The 21,656-nt window shown below is 39.2% G+C and overlaps 1 protein-coding gene across 1 annotated transcript in view; it reads right to left on the reverse strand.

Moving 5' to 3' along the window:
* The window catches only part of ZMAT4 (zinc finger matrin-type 4), a 418,444-nt gene that overhangs the window by 303,096 nt on the left and 93,692 nt on the right, over positions 1-21,656 (reverse strand). Inside the window, exon 2 of the mRNA XM_007935068.1 lies at positions 8,104-8,193. Within this exon, the coding sequence (XP_007933259.1) occupies positions 8,104-8,193 (90 nt within the window). The remainder of the gene's footprint in view (positions 1-8,103; positions 8,194-21,656) is intronic.

Consider the following 21,656-nt stretch of genomic DNA (forward strand, 5'->3'; position numbering starts at 1 on the left):
AGGTCTGGTGATCTGTTTTGGTAAAGATTACAGTCAAGAGAACCCTATCGAGTATTTGTAACATATAGGGTCTTCATGAGTCAGAATCAACACCACAACAATGTTTTGTTTTGTTTTATGCACAGCATTGGTTGGCAAATACACCTATCTTGAGGCCTCACCATGAATCCAGCAACAGACAACTTGAGAAAACAAAATTTTGACAAACTATATCGATATTACAATAGTTTGTCCACCATTCCAACCTCAACTTTTGTCTCTGCTGCTCACCAGCACTTTAAACTCAAGAAATTCCTTTAACTTTTGTTTGCCTAAACACATTATTCATGCTGATATCCAGAAGAATCTTTCCCCATTTTTCTTCATTTTCACCACTGCCATGTATCCTTTAAGAATCAGCTCAGTCACTTCCTCCAGGATATCTTGTCCTGCTTCATCCTAGCAGGCCAGCTTATGGGTCCTTGAGTGCCCACATCATACCCTGGGCATATGTCTACTGTAGCCTTTAGCTACTGAATTGTTTGCATGTCTGACACCACCATGAGATTCTGATCTGAGTCAGGGAAGGTTTCCCATCTTTTCATCCTTGTACCACCAGCATTTAGTAGAGGCTTACCATCTATTTCATGAAGTGACATGGTGGATCTAGTTAGTATTTCCAGAAGAAAATTGTCTTTTGTTGTTTTGTTTCATATTTTGCCTAACTCAGCCTATGTACCACTTAACAGCTGTGTGACAACAAAACCAACACCAAACTCACCACTGTCAAGTCAGTTCCAACTCATAGCGACCCCTCCTTGGGTTTCTGAGGTGGTATATCCACGGAAGTAGATTACCCAGTGTTTTGGTTACCTAGTGGTGCTCTAACAGAATATACCACAAGTGGAATGGCTTTAACAAACAAGAGTTTGTTCTTAAAATTTTTGGAGGCCAGGAGTCCAAATTCCAGGTGCCAGGCTCTAGGGGCTGTGTGAAAGCTGTCGACCTTGGGCTTCAGCTCTGCCTCTTGCTCTTGGCCCACTGACACTAGAGCCATCTCTTCATTCAGTCAGCTACTGGCTGCTGAGGCTAACAGGCCCAAGGTTGACCAATAAAATGGACACCCAATGTTACCAAATTACACAGCAGGCTACTAATTCAAGTCCAGAAGAAATCCTAAAATTGGCAGGGCATGGCGGGCTGTTGAACAATGACTTGGCTACACATAGGGTTCAAGCATGCCAAAAGGCTAGAGATCATTCCCAAGGCTTCTCCTTATATACAGGAAGCAGACCACATCCCTAAGGCAGCTACTCAGCCGCTCATTGCAGATTCCACCATGGAGTTGACTGACAGTCTTGTCATGGGGAATACTATATCCAGCTGCCCAGACACTCAACCAGGCCCAGCCAAGCTGACACACAAACTTCACTATCACACCCAGTCTTCCTTCCAAGGAGTGGCTGGTGGGTTTGAACTGCCAGCCTTCAGGTTAGCAGTCAAATGCCTTAGGTACCACGCCACCAGAGCTCCTGTGTCAAGTTAATTAATCTCTATCTCAATATCAACTATAAAGTAGGATAATAATTGTTCCTACCTTATAGAAGTATTGTAAGGATTGGACATATAGATATATACACATAAATCAAACCCACTGCCATTGAGTTGATTCTGACTCACAGTGACCCTCATTGGGTTTCCAAGGCAGTAAAAAACAAACCCACTGCCACAGAGTTGATTCCAAGTCATAACGAACCCCACTGGGTTTCTGAGGAGGTAAATCTTACGGAAGTAGATTGCCCTATCTTCCTTCTGTGGAGTGGCTGGTGGGTTTGAACCACCAAACTTCTGGTTAGCAGTCAGATGCCTTAGGCACTGAGCCACCAGAGTTATACACACACACATACACTATATAAAATGAAGCATTTAGAACATACATAGGAAGCACCCAATAAGTGCCAGCTACTATTAATACTTTGACTGGGAACAACAGTGTTCTCTGGTTCTGGATCCAGGAATAATTTTAATGCTTTAAAGTAAGGCCTAATTTCAAGATGTATAGAAAGAGCCCAGGACTAGGAGTTAGGAAAATAGAATCTTAATCTCAGATCTGATCAATTTGGGCAAGTTATGGTACCTTTGGGGGCCATATTTTCACCTTTGTAATAATAGAAGGATTAGATTGAATCCTCCCAATCTGAAATCCAAAGTGTTTAGAAACCTGTGAAAGTGGTACTGGGGCTTCTCAAGCTATGGTGAATATTTCAGGCCTCAGAAAAACCCTTTAAATATTTAGGAGTGAGAAGCCTAAACACAAAAACCAAAAGTCAAGGTTCTACTTTTTGATGGATTTATACTGACTCCACGTAAAAACACTGTTTACTCAATACTGACTAGTCATTTTCATTGGCAGTTATATATGTCTTTCCAAAATAATACTGTTAGGGAAAAAAAAAAAAAAAAGGAAAATTGTTACCTTTTTATTTAAAAGTGCTGCTTGCCAAACAGATTTTTTTTCTTCAAAATATGTGATCCATGAGTGAAAAGATAATAATATGGGCCTTTGGTGAAAAACTTAGAATCTCAATGGAGTATATGATCTCTAAAGTCTTTTTTGGCTCTAACACTTGAGGGATTACTGAAAATTTCTCTAAGGCAATCAACTATAACAATTTATTTCACGTTTAATAATTGTGTGGCCCTGTGGCCTCAAGAGGAAAATGTCTTACTCTAAGATTTCAGGAAAAGAAAATCTAAATGAGGGTTACAAAGAGTGAAGAATGTGAAGGAGGAACAGAACAAAGCAAAAAGTGGGAAATGACAAAACAGGAGACAGAAATTAACATATGTTTGAGGGCAGGGAGTCAAATGACCTGGAAGTTGAAATAGCATCATTAGACTTTGGGAACAATAGGTCTTTGTCCTCAGTAAATTTGGAGTTATGCATTCCCCAAAGGAACCCTCATGACACAGTCGTTATAAATCTGATCTTTATTTATTTTTGGCATTTCAAACTCACCAGCCACTCCATGGGACAAAGATGTGGCAGTTTGATTCCATAAAGATTTCCAGCTTTGGAAATCCCATGGGGAAGTTCCACTCTGTCCTGTAGGGTCACAATGAGTCAAAATTGACTTGAAGGCACACAACAACATGCATTCCATAGAGCTATGAAAAATGTTGGGATGCCACCATTATACACCAGTCCTTTCAATTTTAAGCATCACTGGTGGTGTAGTGCCTAAGACATTTGACTGACAACCAGAAGGCTGGTGGTTCAAACCCACCAGCCACTCCTCGGGAGGAAGGTTGGGCAATCTACTTTTGTAGTGATACCGCCTCGGAAACCCAAGGAGGGGTCCCTATGAGTCAGATCTGACTCTACAACAGTGGCTGCATTGCATTAGGGACAGAAGATTCATGTGTGCTTAAAAAACAAAACCAAACCAGCTGGCATCAAGTCAACTCTGACTCAAGGTGACCCCATGCATGTCAGAGTAGAATTACACCCCACAGGGTTTTTGATGCCTGCTCTTTCAGAAGTAGATCACTAAGCTTTTCTTCTGAGGTGTCTCTGGGTGAACTTGAACCTCCAACCTTTCAGTTAACAGCTGAGCACATTTAACCATTCTCACCACCCAGGGACTCCTCATGCATGGTTAGCTTTTGTAAAAACAAGAACAAATGTTTGGTTTTAGGAAGCCATTCATCTATTGGGTCTTCAGGGCACATGTGAAAACTATTCTCACTCCAGTAACACTGGTATGCAAATCTGGCACAACTCCTGGCAGCAGAGAAGATAGGAGTGTGGTAGGAACAGAGAGGTGTGTGGAAGTTTTGTATCCTTCCAAGAACAAAATAATAATAGCGTATGTGGGAAAAAATAATAATTAAAAAAAAACTCAATGCCATCAAGTTGATTCTGACTCATAGTGACCCCCTTTGAGTTTCTGGGGCAAATCTTCACCGAAGTAGATTACCCAGTCTTCCTTCTGTGGGGTGGCTGGTGGGTTTGGACCGCCAACCTTCTGTTTAGCAGTCAAATGCCTTAGGCACCAACCCACCAGAGCTCCATGTATGTGGAAAATGCTTTCAAAATAACATGCTTAACAGTTATCTCAGTTGGAGCCCTGGTGGTACAGTGGTTAAGCTCTCAGTAGTAACCGAAAGGTCAGTAATCTGAACCCACTCTCCAAGAGAAAGATGAGGCAGGCTGCTTCCATGAAGATTTACACCCTTGTTAACTCTACAGGAAGTTCTACTCTGTCCTATAGGGTTGCTCTGAATTGGAATTGATTCGATGGCAACAGGCCTTTTTATTTTTTTGGTTTTCAGTTGCACCTTATGATAAACATGTACATTAGGTATTATTACTATTATCCTCATTTTTGAATCCTTAGGTGTGAGTCAGTACAGAGATAGTTGGTCCAAATAATTTACAACTCTCAGAACCCTCGGAGGGGTGTGGGGGAGTTTGTGCCATATCCAATATATGAAAAGACCTAATGGAAACAACATGTACACATGATCTAATAAAAACATAACCATCTTTGTCAACAAGTAAGATCATGTTGCTTTTTCTGCTTGCTAATTTGCTTAAATATTATACTTAAAAGTTATAGAAAAAATGAATTAATAAGTCATAAGCAGAAAAAAGTTTTCAAAACCAAGGATATACCAGAGGGAAAAATTCTCAAAGAAACCTTTGGTAAAGAATGCTCACCACCCCCCACCCACCCACCCCCTGTGCTCTAAAACCTTCCTTTCCCAGAAATTATCCTCAAAGTTATTCAGAAGGGGAGAACCTGAGCAGGATGAATCACAGATCTGCCCAGAGTGACAATGACCACCATATCCCTGTGTTTCTACAAGTACAATGATGGCTTACATTCCAGGGCTCCCTTTCTGTTCAGCACATCTAGCCCTCCAACTGAAAAAAAGAGAACAACTCCCCTGCCATTATGTTGACCTCATGTGACAGAGTAGAACTAAACTCCATAGGGTTTTCTTGGTTGTAATCTTTATGGAAGTCAATAACCAAGCCTTTCTTCTGTGATGGTGCTGAATGGGTTTGAATCACTAACCTTTAGGTTAGTAGTGGAATGCAAACCATTTGTGCCACGCAGGGACCTAGCGCTCCCTAGGTGCTCAAAAGAAAACAGTGCAACATTCATGATTATAATGTGAGTGGATAGAAAATAATCTGTGTTCAAATACCTAATTTTTGAGCGGCCATGAACACTATTATTTCTGACCATGAAGATAAGACAGTAAATGGCTACTGAACACAAACACCATCCTGATCCATATTCAGGATAAGTTCAAGGAGCAAAAACCTAATTCTGTCTATTTGCTAATTGATACTCATCTGATGGAAAGCACAACTTCAGTGTAGCTTTTGGATTATAGGATTATATAAATGCTGCTTTAGACCGATTCTCCTTGTGGCTTAATAAATTCTTTTGATATGAATTAATCCAATAAATTTATATCCTCCTCTACCACCACCCTCAGCTGGTAAAATCCATTCAGTCCTGAAGACCCCAACTCAAATGCCAATTCTTAAGTAACACCTTCCCACCTTCCCTCATGGATCTTCCAGCATGATTTGTTTATCTTTTGTTTCCATGATTTTGTGCAGAATATTAATAAACACTTATACTATGGTTTATAGCTAAGTTTTGTGTCATGTTAATCCCTCCACTATATTATTATTATTATTATTATTATTATTGATAGGTAGAGTCTGTGTCCTATTTATCTATTGCTCAGTGCCTGGCACTTAAGAGTGTACCTAATATCTATCATCTCATTTAATCTTTGCAAAAGCCCAGTGAAGAAAGTATAATTACTAGAGCCTGGTTGAGGAAACTGAGGCTTAAATTGATCAATTATTAGCCCAAAGTTATAAAGCTCCTGGATGACAGAACTAGACTCATACTGAGCTCTTGGCAGCTTACAAAGTTTTCATGACATCTCTAGCCTCCAATCAGCTATAAAGAAGGCAATAAAGAATGCTCTACAAGTATTCCAGATTAGTCTGTATGAACAGCTTCTTTTGTGATGCTAAGAGACGTGCTTGGAATTCCTTAAAAACAGCAGCCCTGATGCTCATCACCATTGGTCATAGGCAATTCTGTCACTCTTACAGAAAATACACAAGTTTGGGTTTTGTAAAGTTTCATCATGATAATATACTAATTTTTAATAAGAAAAGAAGACTGGCATCTACATGGCAGCAGAAGAAAAGCAGAACAACAAGGAAAAATGAGAATGAATTCTGTGCCACTTTTAACTTAAAGGGTGAGGGATTTCTGTGATAATCTGCAGGGTTTATAGTGAAGGGCCTCTGCAGCTGGAGGATATGAATATTCCATTCATTAGGAAAAGTAACCCCTGCTGGGAGCAAGGAATATTTATTTCATCAGTCTCTGCCTCAGCCTGGCTGAAATCAACCCTTTGCTCTGACTCCACACCCTCAAAGCGATTTTTTAATTGTCAGTTGTCTTTCCAAGTAAAAGATCCCACAGAGAGAGATGGCAGTAATCAAAAAGCCTGAGAATGTTTTATTTGCAAGGTATGTACACTCTTCATTATAAATTACCAAATATGTATTCTATTTTATACACTAAAATAAAAATAAAATATGTAAAAAGCAAAATATCTCCCATTTTGACAGATTGGCCTCCCAACACAACACTTAGTCTTACAAGAGTTCTTGTTCTCCCGCCTCCCACCTTCTCTCTGCCCAGCACCTCTGCACATTCTCTGTCTGTGTAGTCCTAGTGAAATGTCATGAAAACATCCACCAATACTATGCTTGCAAGTTCTAGCGGGAAAAGAAAAAGATGAGCTTAAATGTAACATGATCTGTAATATTTAATGAAAACTAATAGAATATGGGAATAGTGCATGGTTTAAAATCAGGAAAGGTGTGCATCAGGGTTATATTCTTTCCCTATCCTTATTCAATCTGTTGTTGTTACATGCTGTTGAGTCGGACTCGACTCATAGCGACCCCTCCTTGGGTTTCCAAGGCAGTATCACTACGGAAATAGATTGCCCCATCTTCCTTCTGAGGAGTGGCTGGTGGGTTTGAACTGCCAGCCTTCTGGTTAGCAGTCCAGTGCCTTAGGCACTACTCTACCAGAGCTCCTGGGAAGCTGGACTATATGAAGAAGAATACGGCATCAGGATTGGAGGAAGACTCATTAATAACCTGTAATATGCAGATGATAGAGCCTTCCTCGCTGAAAGTGAAGAGGACTTGAAGCACTAACAGATGAAGATCGAAGACAATAGCCTTCAATATGGATGACATCACAACATAAAGAAAACAAAAATCTTCACAACTGGACCAATAAACAACATCATGATAAATGGAGAAAAGATTGAAGTTGTCAAGGATTTCACTTTACTGAGTTCCAAAATCAATACCCATGGAGGCAGCAGTCAAGAAATCAGATGCCATATTGCACTGGGCAAATTGGCTGAAAAGGACCTCCATAAAATGTTAAAGAACAAAGACATCACTTTGAAGAGTAAGGTGAACCTGATCCAAGCCTTGGTCTTTTCAATCACTTCATATGTATGTGAAAGCTAGACAATGAATTAGGAAGACCAAAGAAGAATTGATGCTTTTGAATTGGGGTGTTGGTGAGGAATACTGAAAATACCATGGACTGTCCAAAGAATTAACAAATCTGTCCTGGAAGAAATACAGCCAGAATCCTCCTTAGCAGCAAAAATGACCAGACTTTGTCTCACATACTTTGGTCATGTTGTCAGAAGGGACCAGTTCCTAGAGAAGGATATCGTACTTCATAAAGTAGAGAGTCAGCAAAAAAGGGGAAGCCCTTCAAAGAGATGGGTTGACAAAGTAGCTGCAATGATGGGCTCAAGCATAGCAAAGATTGCAAGGATGGCGCAGGACCAGGCTTTTGTATATAGAGTCACTATAAGTCAGATTCAACTCTATAGCGCCTAACAACAACAATTTCTACTCAGCTTTTCTACTAATCTGAAATGACTAATCTGCATGACTATAATTCCTAGACCTGCAAAGTTCTTAGCAGTGCCACAGAACACACAGTCTAAAGATATTACACGGTGCCAGCTACTCACATTTTCTGATCGGAGCCTCTTGGCGGGACACCCACCATCCCTGGGGTGAAGCATGTAATATAGTCGGACTTTGCTGGCATGTTTTCGACTCTGTGAAGAAAAAGCAGAAGCAGATAATATAAGAAAGCAGTATCTTTTCAAATCTCCTTTGAAATAGCCAGTGACTGCAAATACAAAGTATTTTAAATTGGAAAACACTGTTTTCCAATTCTTTTTTATTTTTATTGTTGCAGGAAGATAAATAATACAGCATTTGCCAATTGAATATTTTTCACATATAAACTCCACCAAGTACATCAATCATTTGTACAACTATCACCATAAACAGAAACTCACAACTTCCTAAACAATTATCCCTTCTTCTTCCCTTCCTCTCACCCCTGATAATCACTGTTGAAGTCTAATCTCTATATATTTGCCTATTGTAGGTATCATATTAGTGAGAGCATACATTTCCTTTTGTGATTGATTTACTTCACTCGGCATAATGTTTGCAAGTTCCATCAATATTGTATTATGCATCAGGACTTCATTTCTCTTTCAAACTCAAACTCACTGCTGTTGAGTCAATACCGACTCATAGAGACCCCTCCTTGGGTTTCCGAGGCAGTATCACTATGGAAGTAGATTGCCCAACCTTCCTTCTGAAGAATGGCTGATGGGTTTGAATCGCCAGCCTTTTGGTTAGTGATCAAATGTCTTAGGTACTACACTACCAGAGCTCCTCATTTCTCTTTAGGGCTGAGTAATACTACATTGTATGTATATATCATATTTTGTTCATCTCTTCATCTGTGGATGAACATTTGGGTTGTTTCTACCTTTTGATTATTGTGAATTTTGCTACAGAAAGCATTGGTGTTCATGTTTCTGTTTGCAATGTTGCTTTCAAGCCTCCTGGGTACATACTTAAGGAGTTCTGGTGGTACAGTGCCTAAGGTATTTAACTGCTAACCAGAATCTACTTGATAACAGTGAGTTTGGTTTGTGTATATACTTAAGAGTAGAATTTCTGGGTGACATGGTAGTTCTATGTTTTAACTTTTTGAGCAACCACCATACTGTTTTCCACAAGGGCTGTAGCAGTTTTTATTCCCACCAGCAATCGTTGAGAATTTCGATTTCTCCATATCTTCATCAACATTATTTTTAATTTTTGTTTGTTTGTTATCTTAGCCATCCAAATGGGATTGAAGTGGTCTCGCATCGTGGTTTTGATTTGTATCATATAACAACAAAGCACTAAGAACTCCTATTGCTTAACAACAACAACAAAAACCTCACAAGCAACTCAATCAAAAAATGGGCTTAAGACCTGAATAGACATTTCACCAAAGAGGATATACAAATGGCCAACAAACACATGCAAAGATGGAAAACACTGTTGTGTGCATTATGACTCAGTAACTCCTATGAGTTAAGTGGGGTGAGGTTTCAGATAAGGTAAGTGATTTTCTCAAGGTCACAAAGCCAATATAAATTCAAAATTAGACAACACAGTTAACAGAGAAAGGGGAAAGCACTGGGGTCTAAAAACCTGTAGTGGACAACATATTTAATTGCCCTCAAAAGTAAGAATAGGTAAACAGAGGAAATAACATAAAGATCAACTGTGTGAAGAGTTAGATCCCCTGCCTTGTCTCTTACCTCTGCTGCCCTGCCTGAAGGATCTGAGGACAATGCTTTCCCAGTAGCCTGTACATACAGCATCCTCAAACAAGGCTTTGCCTCTGGTTCACCTGTGTTGTTGTTGTTAGGTGTTGTCTAATCAGCTCCAACTCATAGTGACCCCATGTACAAAAGAATAAACACTGCCTGGTCTTTGTTGTTGTTAGGTGCCTTCAAGTCATCTCTGACTCATAGTGACCTTATGTACAGCAGAATGAAATGCTGCCCGGTCCTGTGCCAGCCTCACAATCCTTGCTATACCTGAGCCCCTTGCTGCAGCCACGGTGTCAACCCATCTCATTGAGGGCCTTCCCCTTTTTTTGTTGACCCTCTACTCTACCAAGTATGACAACCTTCTCCAGAGAATGGTCCCTTCTGACAACATGACCAAAGTAGGTCAGATGAAGTCTGGCCATTCTTGCTTCCAAGGAGCATTCTGGTTGCACTTCTTCCAGGCAGATTTGTTAGTTCTCTTAGCAGTTCATGGTATTTTAATATTTGCTATGCTTGAGGCCAATGTTGTAGTCACTGTGTCAATCCATCTCATTGAGTGTCTTCCCCTTTTTCACTGACCCTCTACTTTACCAAGCATGATACTCTTCTCTAGGGAATGGTCCCTTCTGACAACATGACCAAAATAGGTGGGACAAAGTCTGGCCCTTCTAGCTTCTAAAAGGCATCTGGCTGCACTTCTTCCAAGACAAATTTTTTTTGTTGTTCTTCTGGTTGTCCACAGTATTTTCATATTTTTCACCAATACCACAATTCAAAGACATCAATTCTTCTTCAGTCTTCCTTATTCATTATCTAGCTTTCACATGTATATGAGGCAATTGAAAATACCATGGCTTGCATTAGGCATAGCTTAGTCTTCAAAGTGACAACTTTGCTCTTTAACACTTTGAAGTCACTTGGAGCAGATTTGCCCTGTGCACTATGACAATTAATTTCTTGACTGCTGCTTTCATGAGTGTTGATTGTGGATCCAAGTAAAATGAAATCTTTGACAACTTCAATCTTTTCTCTATTGGATCTAAGTAAAATGAAATCTTTGACAACTCAATCTTTTCTGTATTTATTGTGATATTGTTTATTCACCCAATTGTGACCATAGTGAAGTCTGTACTCTTTGTTCTTCATCAGTAACTGTTTCAAGTCATCTTCACTTTCAGCAAATGAGGTTGTGTCATTCTCATATTACAGGTTGCTAATAATTCTTCCTCCAAACCTGATGTCATGTTCTAGCTTTTTGGATTATTTGCTCAGCATACAGATTATATAAGTATGGTGAAAAGATATAATCCTGAGGCACACCCTATCTGAGTTTAAACCATTTAGTATTCCCTTGTTCTGTTTGAATAACAGCCTCTTGGTCCACGTGCAGGTTCCTCTGAGAACAATTAAGTATTCTGGAATTCCCATTCTTTTCAATGTTATCCCTAATTTTTTATGGTCCACCCAGTCGAATGCCTTTGCATAGTCAATAAAACACAGGTAGACATCTTTCTGGTACCGTTTGCTTTCAGCTAAGAAACAATTGACATCAACAATGTTATTCCTCATTTCTTGTCCTCTTCTGAATCCAGCTTTAATTTCTGGAAGTTCCCTGTCAATATACTGCTGCAACCTTTTTCAATTATCTTCAGCAAAATATTATTTGTTTGTGATATTAATGATATTGTTTGATAATTTCTGCACTCTGTCAAAATACCTTTCTTTGGAATGGGTTCAAATATGGATCTCTTCCTATTGGTTAACCAGGTAGCTGTCTTCCAAATTTCTTGGCATAAACAAGTAAGCAGGAGCTCTGGTAGCATAGTGGCTAAGACACTTGCCTGCTAACCAGACGGCTGGCGGTTCAAACCCACCAGCCACTCCTCGGAAGGAAGGTTGGGCAATCCTACTTCCGTAGTGATACTGCCTCGGAAACCCAAGGAGGGGTTGCTATGAGTCAGGTATGACTCGACGGCACTAACAACAACAACAAACGAGTAAGCACCTCCAGCACTGCATGCATTTGTTGAAACAGCTCAATGGGCATTCTGTCAATTCCTAGAGCATTGTTATTCACCAATTTGTTCAGTGAAGCTTTGACTTTTTCTTTCAATACCATTGCTTCTTAATGATATGCTACCTCCTGAAATGATTCAATGCCAAACAATTCTTTTTGGTATTCTTTCTGTATTCCTTCCATCTTCTTTTGATGCTTCCTGCATTGTTCAATATTTTGTCCATAGAAACCTTCAATGTTGCAACTCAAGTCTTGACTCTTCTCTTCAGTTCTTTCAGCTTGAGAAATGCCAAGCATGGTCTTCCCTTTTGGTTTTCTAACTCCAGGTGTTTGCACACTTCATTATAATACTTTACTTTGTCTTCTTGAGCCTCCCTTTGATATCTTCTTCTCAGCTCTTTCATCTTGTCATTTCTTCCCTTTGCTTTAGCTATTGTCCATTCCAGAACAAGTTTCAGAGTCTCTTCTGACATCCATTCTGCTCTTTTCTTTTTTTTTTTTTTTCCTGTCTTTTTAATGACATTTGCTTTCTTCACTTATGATGTTCTTGATGTCATCTCACAACTTGTCTGAAATTTGGTTTTTAATGTGTCAAACCTATTCTTCAGATGGTCTTTAAATTCATGTGGAATATAATCAAGGTAATATTTTGGATCTTGAAGACTTGTTTTAATTTCTATCAGCTTCAACTTGAACTTTAATATGAGCAACCAATTGTCTGTTCCACAGTCAGCTCTTAGTCCTGTTTTCACTAATGATATTGAGCTTCTCCATCACCTCTTTCCACAGATGTAGTAGATATGATTCCTGTGTATTTCATCTGGCCAGGTCAACATCTAGAGTTGCCATTTATGTTGTTGAAAATAAGTATTTTTAATCAATAATTCATTGGTCTTGCAAAATCCTATTATGTTATCACCTGAGTCATTTCTATCTCCAAGGCCATATTTTTCAACTACTGATGCTTCTTCTTTGTTTCTAACTTTTGCATTATAGTCACCAGTAATTATAAATTCATCTTCATTGCATGTTTGGTGAATTTCAGACTGCAAAAGTTGGTTAAAAAAAAATCATCAATTTCTTCATCTTTGGCTTTATTGTTTGGTGCATAAATTTGAACAATAGTAGTAATTGGTCTTCCTTGTAGGCACATGTGTATTAGCCTATCACCAATAGTACTGCACTTCAGCATAGGTGCTGAAATATTCTTTTTGATGATGAATGACAATTTGTCATTCTTGGCATAGTAAACTTTATGATGGTCTGATTCAAAATGGCCAATACCACTCCTTTCCAGCTCAGTAATACCTAGGTTATCAATTTTTATGCATTTGATTTCATTTTTGACAACTTTCAATTTCCCTAGATTCATACTTCATACTTTCCTTGTTCCAATCATTAATGAATATTTGCAGCTGTTTCTTCCCATTTTGAATCATGCCCCATCGGCAAATGAGGGTTTTAAAAGCTTCACTCCATCTACATCATTAAGGTCGACTCTAATTTGAAGAGGCAGATCTTCTGTCATATTTTGAATGCCTTCCAACCGTGGAGCTCATCTCTGGCACTGTATCAGACAGTGTTTCACTGCTATTCATAATATTTCAGTGGCCATTTTTTTCAGAAGTGGATGGTCCCATCCTTCTTCACCGTCTGTCTTAGTCTAGAAGCTCTGCTGAAGTTTGTCCACCAGGGGTGACCCTGCTGGTATTTGAAACACTGGTGGCATAACTTCCAGCCTCACAGTGACATGCAATCCACCACAGTACAAGAAACTGACAAATGATGGTCTCCTGTACTAGAACTTCATTAATAAGTTAACAAAGAGAATTTCCTCAGGACATATATCCTGAGCCAGTAAAAAATATTGTATTTAAATTTAGACACTGATCAGAGCCCAAATAACCTTCCAACAGGCTGATGTTGAACAAATAAAGCCCTACCTGCTGCGAGATTAGCAGAAGCCTCTATGTCATAGTGCCTAAGGCACTTGACTGTTAACCAGAAGGCTGGCGATTCAAACCCAGCAGCCACTCCTCAGAAGGAAGGCTGGGCAATCTACTTCCACAGTGATACCACCTCAGAAACCAAGGAGGAGTCGCTAGGAGTCGGGTCCGACTTGACAACACATAACAACAACAGCAACATATTTCTGGCTGTACTCAGAAAACCCTTCTCCATTACTCCATGCCCATCATGAGGTGATTGATATTATCTAAGTTCCATCTTTCAGCTCTACTCCTGTGCTCAACTGGAGCCCACCCAATTTTCAGTATCACCAAAGAAGACTGCAGCTCTACCTTCTAAGTTCCTCCTTGAGGCAGGATGGCAGAGTGAAAGAGCACAAAGAAAGTAGTCAGAAATTCAGAATCTTACTTCCAGCGCCACCACTTCTAGCTGTGCAGGCAAGACATTTACTCTAATTTGCATATGACCAAAATGAGTCTCAGTTTCTCCATATCCAAAATGAATAGAATAATGTATATTAAGCCTATCATGAGGATAAAAGAAGACAATGCATATGAAGGATCAGTCTTCAGAGTACTAAACATTTACTACTATTGACTACACCAGTCCCTAACTTTAGCTCTAAACTGGTTTCTGTGATGTAAATACTTTCTAATCATTTTGTATCTAATTCCAGTCTCCTTTCTCCTTTCCTTACAGAGATTATGTCCTGCTTTTCAAGGCATTGTTTCTACTTTGCCTTTATTTATACTTGAGTTCCAGCCAATCAACTAAATGTTGGTTTATGTTTATGAATTAGCCACAAAGGCAAAGTGATTTTCAGAGAACACAGAAAGTTGCATCTTGTTTACAAGATATATAAATCCTTCCTGTCTGGCTTTCCTTATTCATCACTTTGTTAATTCCTTTATTCTGCCTAGAGCAAAATAAAGCTTCTAAACATTCCACAAACACTTTTCAGGCCTTTAAATGGGTTTAAATGTGCTAAGAGAACATGAAAATATTACAGATATGTGAAAGTTATTGAAATGTGATTTAAAAACATATTGTTAACACCTGTAGGTTACCCAGTAAGTTTAATCAAGGGTTATCTGAAGCCTTCACCACTTGCCTGTCAAGTTGTACTGTGATAACTTGTGTGTTGTTATGATGCTGGAAGCTATGCCAGGGGTATTTCAAATACTGGCAGTGTCATCCATGGTGTACAGTTTCAGCAGAGCTTCCAGACTAAGACAGACTAGGAAGAAGGACCTGATGATCTATTTCTTAGAAAAACTGGCAAATGCCTTATGAACAGCAGTGGAACATCATCTGATATAGTGCCAAAATATGAGCCCCTCAGCTTGGAAGGTATTCAAATGAGAAGAAACAGCTGTAAACAATATTAATAATTGGAATGTGGAACATGTGTCAGGGTTGTATCCTTTCAGGATACTTACTCTATCCATATGCAGAGCAAATAATCCAAGAAACTGGGCTGTAAGAAGAAGATTGTGGCATCGTGACTGGAGAAAGACTCATTAACAGCTTGTGATATGCAGATGACACAACTTTGCTGCTGAAAGTGAAAATGACTTACTGATGAAGATCAAAGACTACAGTCTTCAGTATGGATTACACCTCAACATGAAGAACACAAAAATTCTCACAATTAGACCAATAAACAACATCATGATAAGTAGAGAAAAGACTGAAGTTGTCAAGCATTTCATTTTACTTGGATCCACAATCAATGCCCATGGAAGCAGCAGTGAAGAAATGAAACACTATATTGTACTGGGAAAATTTGCTGCAAAAGACCCCTTTAAAGTGTTAGAGATCAAAGATGCTACTTTGAAGACTAAGCTGCACCTCCCCTAAGCCATGGTACTTTCAATAGCCTCATATGCATGTGAAAGTTGGACAATGAACAAGGAAGACCAAAGAAGAATTGATGCATTTGAATTAGGGTGTTGGAAAAAAATATTGAGTATGTCATGGACTACCAGAAGAATGAACAAATCTGTCTTGAAAGAAGTATAGCCAATGTAGTCCTTAGAGACTATGGACATATTATCATGAGGGACCAGTCCCTGAAGAAAGATATCATGCTTTATAAAGTAGAAGATCAAAGCAAAAGAGAAAAACCATTAATGAGATAGAGTGACACAGTGGTTGCAACAAGGGGCTCAAGAATAGCAATAATTGTGAGGATGATATAGGACCAGACAGTGTTTCATTCTGTTGTACATGATTTCACTATTAAAACTGAATTGATGGCATCTAACAACAGATTCTGGAATTCCCTTTGCCTGGAAGATTGGTAGGACAGAAAACAGAGTCATATATGCACAGGTGTCTGAAGATATCAACATCATCGTTTAACTTCTGCTTGTTTGATGAAATAATCCAGTGCAAACTTTTTTTAAAAAAAAACACCAGCACAGTATTAGCATTTTATATGCATCATCTAATTTAATTTTTGCAATAATCCCTTTTCTATTTTTTTAATAATATTGTATTGTGCTTTTAGTGAAAGTTTATATAGCAAATTAGGTTTCCCTTTAACACATTCTATACATATTGTTTTGCAGCATTGGTTACTTTTTCTCACAATATGTCAGCATTCTCACTATTTCCACTCTGGTTGTTCCACTTCCATTAACTTAGCTTTCCTGCCCCCCTTCTCATCTTTTAGGGTAGCTGTTGATTGTTTATTCTCACATAGATGATGTTTTTTAAAGAAACGTAGAACTCATGGGTGATATTGTTTATTTCAGGAGCCAATCTGTTACTTACCTGAAACATGACCTTTGGAAGTGGTTTCAGTTCAAATTTTAAAGGTTATTTTGGGCAATAATCTTGGGGCAACCTTCTTTTTGCAAATAAATATACTGATTACCAAAATCTATGTACATTTTTTGCAACTTTTTTTTTTTTTTTTTTTGGAAGCAACAGATAGTGGTAATATTTGGTATACTCTTATAGTCATAAGGATAAAAATGAACATTTAAAAGCCTGCAAGACACTGAATGTGGATACAGAGCCTAGATTGGTAAAAAAAAAAAAAAAAAAACACAGAGAGACTGGAAATTGGTGAAAAGACTAAGTTGTAACAGTGTGTCCTCATATGTGGCTAAAGCAGGTTTTTGATTTTGCATTTGTTACCATAAAAGTACATGTTATTACAGTTCCTGCATCATCAATCTAGTCAAAGATTTGGATTTACAGGAAATAAAATCATGGCAAACTGGAAATCCCATAATGTAGCTTGTTCGGTGGCTGTTTTTTTGTTTTGTTTTCCTCTCATTCCTAAAATATTTTGTTTTTGTTTCTTTAAAAAGCATTCTTTCCAGAAAAGGCAGAATTCAGTGAGTTACTTAATTATAGTTTAACAAAACTAGTAAGAACCCATTAGCTGAAAAGAAAAGGGAGTTAAGTGATAAGCTTGCCTGTGAAATCATTAGTGACAAGAGATGTTGGCATTTAAGGCCATTAGTGATTTTGTTCATTAAATGCCATTTTTCTCCTTCAGCTGCCCCAGCCTTCAGTTTTGAAGGAAAAATGACTGACTACACTCACTACACTTAGTGCCCTTGCCCAAGGGGATGGCAAACAGAAATAGAGAAGTAACAAATACCACCTTATTCTGGAATGATGGTGAAGTCATTCTAGTTCATCATTTAGCTGTTTCCCCGTTTTCCTGATCATCTATTTTCCCCTCCCATTGCCTTCTCTAGGTTGCCTGGTATGGTAGTTAAGGTTATGCATCAACTTGGCTGGGCCTGGTTGAGTGGCTGGGCAGCCAGTGGTAGTTATTCGCCATGATAAGACTGGCAATCAACTCCATGGTGGGATCTACCACAAGCAACTGAGCAGCGATATCACTACAAAAATAGATTGCCCAAACTTCCTTCCAAGGAGTGGCTGGTGGGTTTGAACTGCCAGCCTTCTGATTAGGAGTAAATGCCTTAGGCACTACGCCACCAGAGCTCCCATATAAGAAGCAGCTTTGGGAATGGTCTCCAGCTTATGGCATGCTTGAACCCTGCATGTAGCTGTGTCGTTGTTCAGAAGCTTGCCATATTCTGTCAACCCTGGGACTTTCCACAGACTTGAATTAATTGGCTGCCATGTGGTTTGGTGACATCGGGACTATGCCATTTTATTTGTCTATCTTAGGCTTGTTAGCCTCAGCAGCCAGTAGCTGCCTGAGTGAAGAGATGCCTCTAGCTTCAGGGGCCTGGGAGCAAGAGGCAGAGCTGAAGCCCAAAGTTGAGGGGCTTCCACCCAGCCCCTAGATCCTGGCACCTTGAACTCAGATGTCTAGCTTCAAAATTGTAAGAGAATAAACTCCTATTTGTTCAAGCCACCCCATTTGTGGTATATTCGTGTCAGAGCAGCACTAGGTAACCAAAACAGCTGGGATAGACCCAATCCCTTTCCCACCAACATGCTAAGCCTCACTTCAGGCAGGAAGGAAAACCTGCAGAGTCAGCTTCTCATGGGGGGATGTGGGCTCACACTCCCAGTCTCCCAATGAGTCTGACTCAAACCCAAAGGTGCTTCCAAATGTGGCTATTGGTGCTATGGGTTGAATCATGGCCCCCTAAAAGATATGCTGAAGTTCTAATTCCAGATACTTGTGAATGTGACCTTATTTGGGAATAGGACCTTTGCAGATATAATTAGTTAATATGAGGCCATACTGGAGTAGGGTAGGTCCTATTCCAATTATGACTGTGGTCCTTATGAGAAGAGACACAGACAAACACAGAGGAAGACAGTCCTGTGTTATTCTGCTACTAGGCAATGAATGCCCCGAACTACCAGAAGCTAGAAAAGGCATGAGGGATTCCTCCTGTAGAACCATTAAAAAGTGTGATCTGCCAACATCTTGAATTTAGACTTGTAGCGTTTAGAACTTTGAGAGAATAAGAACAAATTCTGCTCTTTTAAACTTCCCAACTTCTGGTATTTTGATACAGCAGCCCTAGGCAATGAACGCCATTGGTAAATGAAAGAAGTTTCCAGAAGAACGTGCCTGGGTGCATTGCAGCTTGCCGTGCCTCCAGCCTTTGGCCCTTCAATGTTAGGGTGTTATTCAGGGGCCTGCCACTGAGTCCTCTCCATTCTTCCTGGCTCATTCACTTTCTCAGGAAGGGACATTGTGCCTCTATGTATTCAGTGTCTTCTTCCAACCGGCTCTGCTCTGTATTTAACTATCAGAAATTACTTGAAATTTGGCTCAGTAATGCCTCCCCTTTGAATTTATTCTAATAAAAATAAATATTTCCCACAAAATTTAAAATTAAATCGAAGGAAAGTTATTCTTTGCAGCATTAGCTAAATAGAGATTAAGAAAAGAAAGAAAGAAACTAGAGACTGGTTAAATCAGCTATGGAACGCTTCCATTAAGTTGGAAATTGAAAAAACACTTTCTACATAATGTTAAATGACCAATACTAAATCCAACTCAATGTTTTATTCTATTGTACACAGGATCACTATGAGTCAGAGCCAACTCGATGGCACCTAATAACAAAAACAACAACAAACCAACTCCAAAAATACTATGATTACAATGATATAAAAGTGTATAACTGTATCAATAGAAAGTAGAAAGTAAATCAAACATGATTTATCAGGGTGGAGAAAGTAGGGATGGTTTTCATATTCCATTTCTATAGCAAATACAAAAATAATAGTAATAATTTTGCCAGGTTCAGGTCACTGCAGTTCCATGTAAGTATACTTTTTACTGACAATTATTATAATTAGTAGAAAGCATCACCGATCTGGAAAGCTTTTAACATATACTCATATAATTGACCACATTTCCATCTACTTTGGTTAATGTCTGATCAACATTCAAAATGCCTACATTTTCACTGCAGTACTTGACAATTACATGTGCTTACTTAACCCAAGAGCAATACATGTGCCTTAAAATTTAAAACTTTTGGGGATACATAAAAATCTCATAACAAATATGTGTATTTTTCACAGTGAGGTTACTTTCACTTTCAAGGTCTGAATAGAGACTCTGGGCAGGGAGGTCCATGCCATCCAGGGTCCAAGCTGAAGAAAAGGCACTTCTGGATAAATCAATAAGTAAAGAAACCACCACCACCACCACCACAACAAATCCATATTATTCTGTCAAAGATCACTTAACATGTAAAATTTGTATGGCTTTTAAGGGCAGGAAAAGACAAACTGCCAACTGAAAGGAATTTTAAGAAGAAAATAAAAAAAAACATACCCTATATGTTAAATGCTAACCCAAAGGCTGGTGGTTCAAACCCACTAGCCACTCCTCAGAAGGAAAGTGCAGTAACCTACTTCAGCAGTGATACTGCCTCAGAAACCCAAGGAGGGGTCGCTATGAGTCGGGGTCAACTTGAGGGCACGTAACAACAACATGTTAAATGTATATATTACAGAGCTCCGGGATGGAAAAAATTTTAAGGGAAAAGATGAAATAGAAATAATAATCTCTTTCAATTCCACTGAGAAAGTCAATCCTAGCCTATTTCTTGTATTAATAATTGCATTTTAAACAAAGTCATTACTTTCATTCAAACCACATCAACTTTAAGCTTCCAAGATAGGCTAGAAATTACCAATGCTTCCATTTTAATTAAAGTCTTTGCCCTAGATGCTGGGCATTGGATGGGGGCAGACCTATGTGCAGATTAGTGTCTTTTGTGGGAACAATTTCCTGGTACTCAAAGAAACAGTCTGAAGTGGAAATTCAGGCCAGCCTTCTCTTCAGAAGGATAAAGATGAACACAAACCTCTATTTCAGATGTATTGCTGTGAAAGAAGGGAGTGACAGACAGAGAAATAGAATGGCTTTGTGCTTCACCTAAGTAAGGATCTTCCATTATCACATATTCCTTTTTAAAAAAATCACAACTCAAATTTGCCTCAAACAAGGCTACTGATTTCTGGTCTCATAAAATGTGGAAATAGCACAGCAACTTTATATTTGCATAATGCTCTAAACAGCCTTCAAAGTCCTTTCACATTTCTCATCTCATTTTATCCTCAAATCACAGTTGTAAGACTGGCAGGGGAGGTGTTATCTCAAACAAGCTTTAAGATTCATCCCTGATTTCCTAGATAAGTCTTTAGCATCTTATTTCATCATAGGTATCTAATTATACCTCTTCCAGAAACCAGCTAAAATAAGCCAAGGACTGTAAGAAAAAAAGGAAAAACCTGAAACAGACTGGCAATTTCAAAAGGGTGATTCTCACATACAACCCATCTTAGGGTGTTTCTGCTAGTTCCGGGGTCAAGAGGAGCCATTTGGGGCAAAGGCAACTGACTTGGAATTAACTCAACAATAGTGGATTTGAGGTTTCTTGAATTCACTGAGGTGTTCTGAGAATTGCATGGTTGACCCAAAATAAGCACTGCAACTCAGGAAAAGAGAGAGGATATGCTAGTGGAACCTACTTAACATTCTAAAGTTGGGGGAGGCCCCCAAGGCTGAGGCCTGGAAAAGTGGTAGCACAATGCACTAGGAAGTCAAGGTCAACAGCTGGCAAACCAAATAGAAAACCACAGTGTTAGAGGTTTCCTCTGATGAGTGGGGTTCTTTCCCAAAGTAATACATATTTTCTGATTATCACAAGGAAAAGGTTGGACACAGAAACCTAGAATGGAAGTTGGTCAATTAATGATCTAGGAGGAGAAGAAAGTGATCAAACTCTTCTGCTGGAACTGCTCAACATTTCAGGTTCCACCCTCCAACTCAGGCTGCCAGGCTCCTGACAAGATCATGAGAACTTAAGTGATACAACCTTACTTGAAATAACATCTCTCCTGCTAGCCTAGGGAGCTCTGGTAGCGTAGTGCCTAAGGCACTTGACTGCTAACCAGAAGGCTGGTGGTTCAAACCCACCAGCCACTCCTC

This window comes from Orycteropus afer, unplaced genomic scaffold (genome assembly GCF_000298275.1).
Source record: "Orycteropus afer afer isolate SDZICR_OR568_19922 unplaced genomic scaffold, OryAfe1.0 scaffold00024, whole genome shotgun sequence".
Taxonomy (NCBI): Eukaryota; Metazoa; Chordata; class Mammalia; order Tubulidentata; family Orycteropodidae; genus Orycteropus; species Orycteropus afer.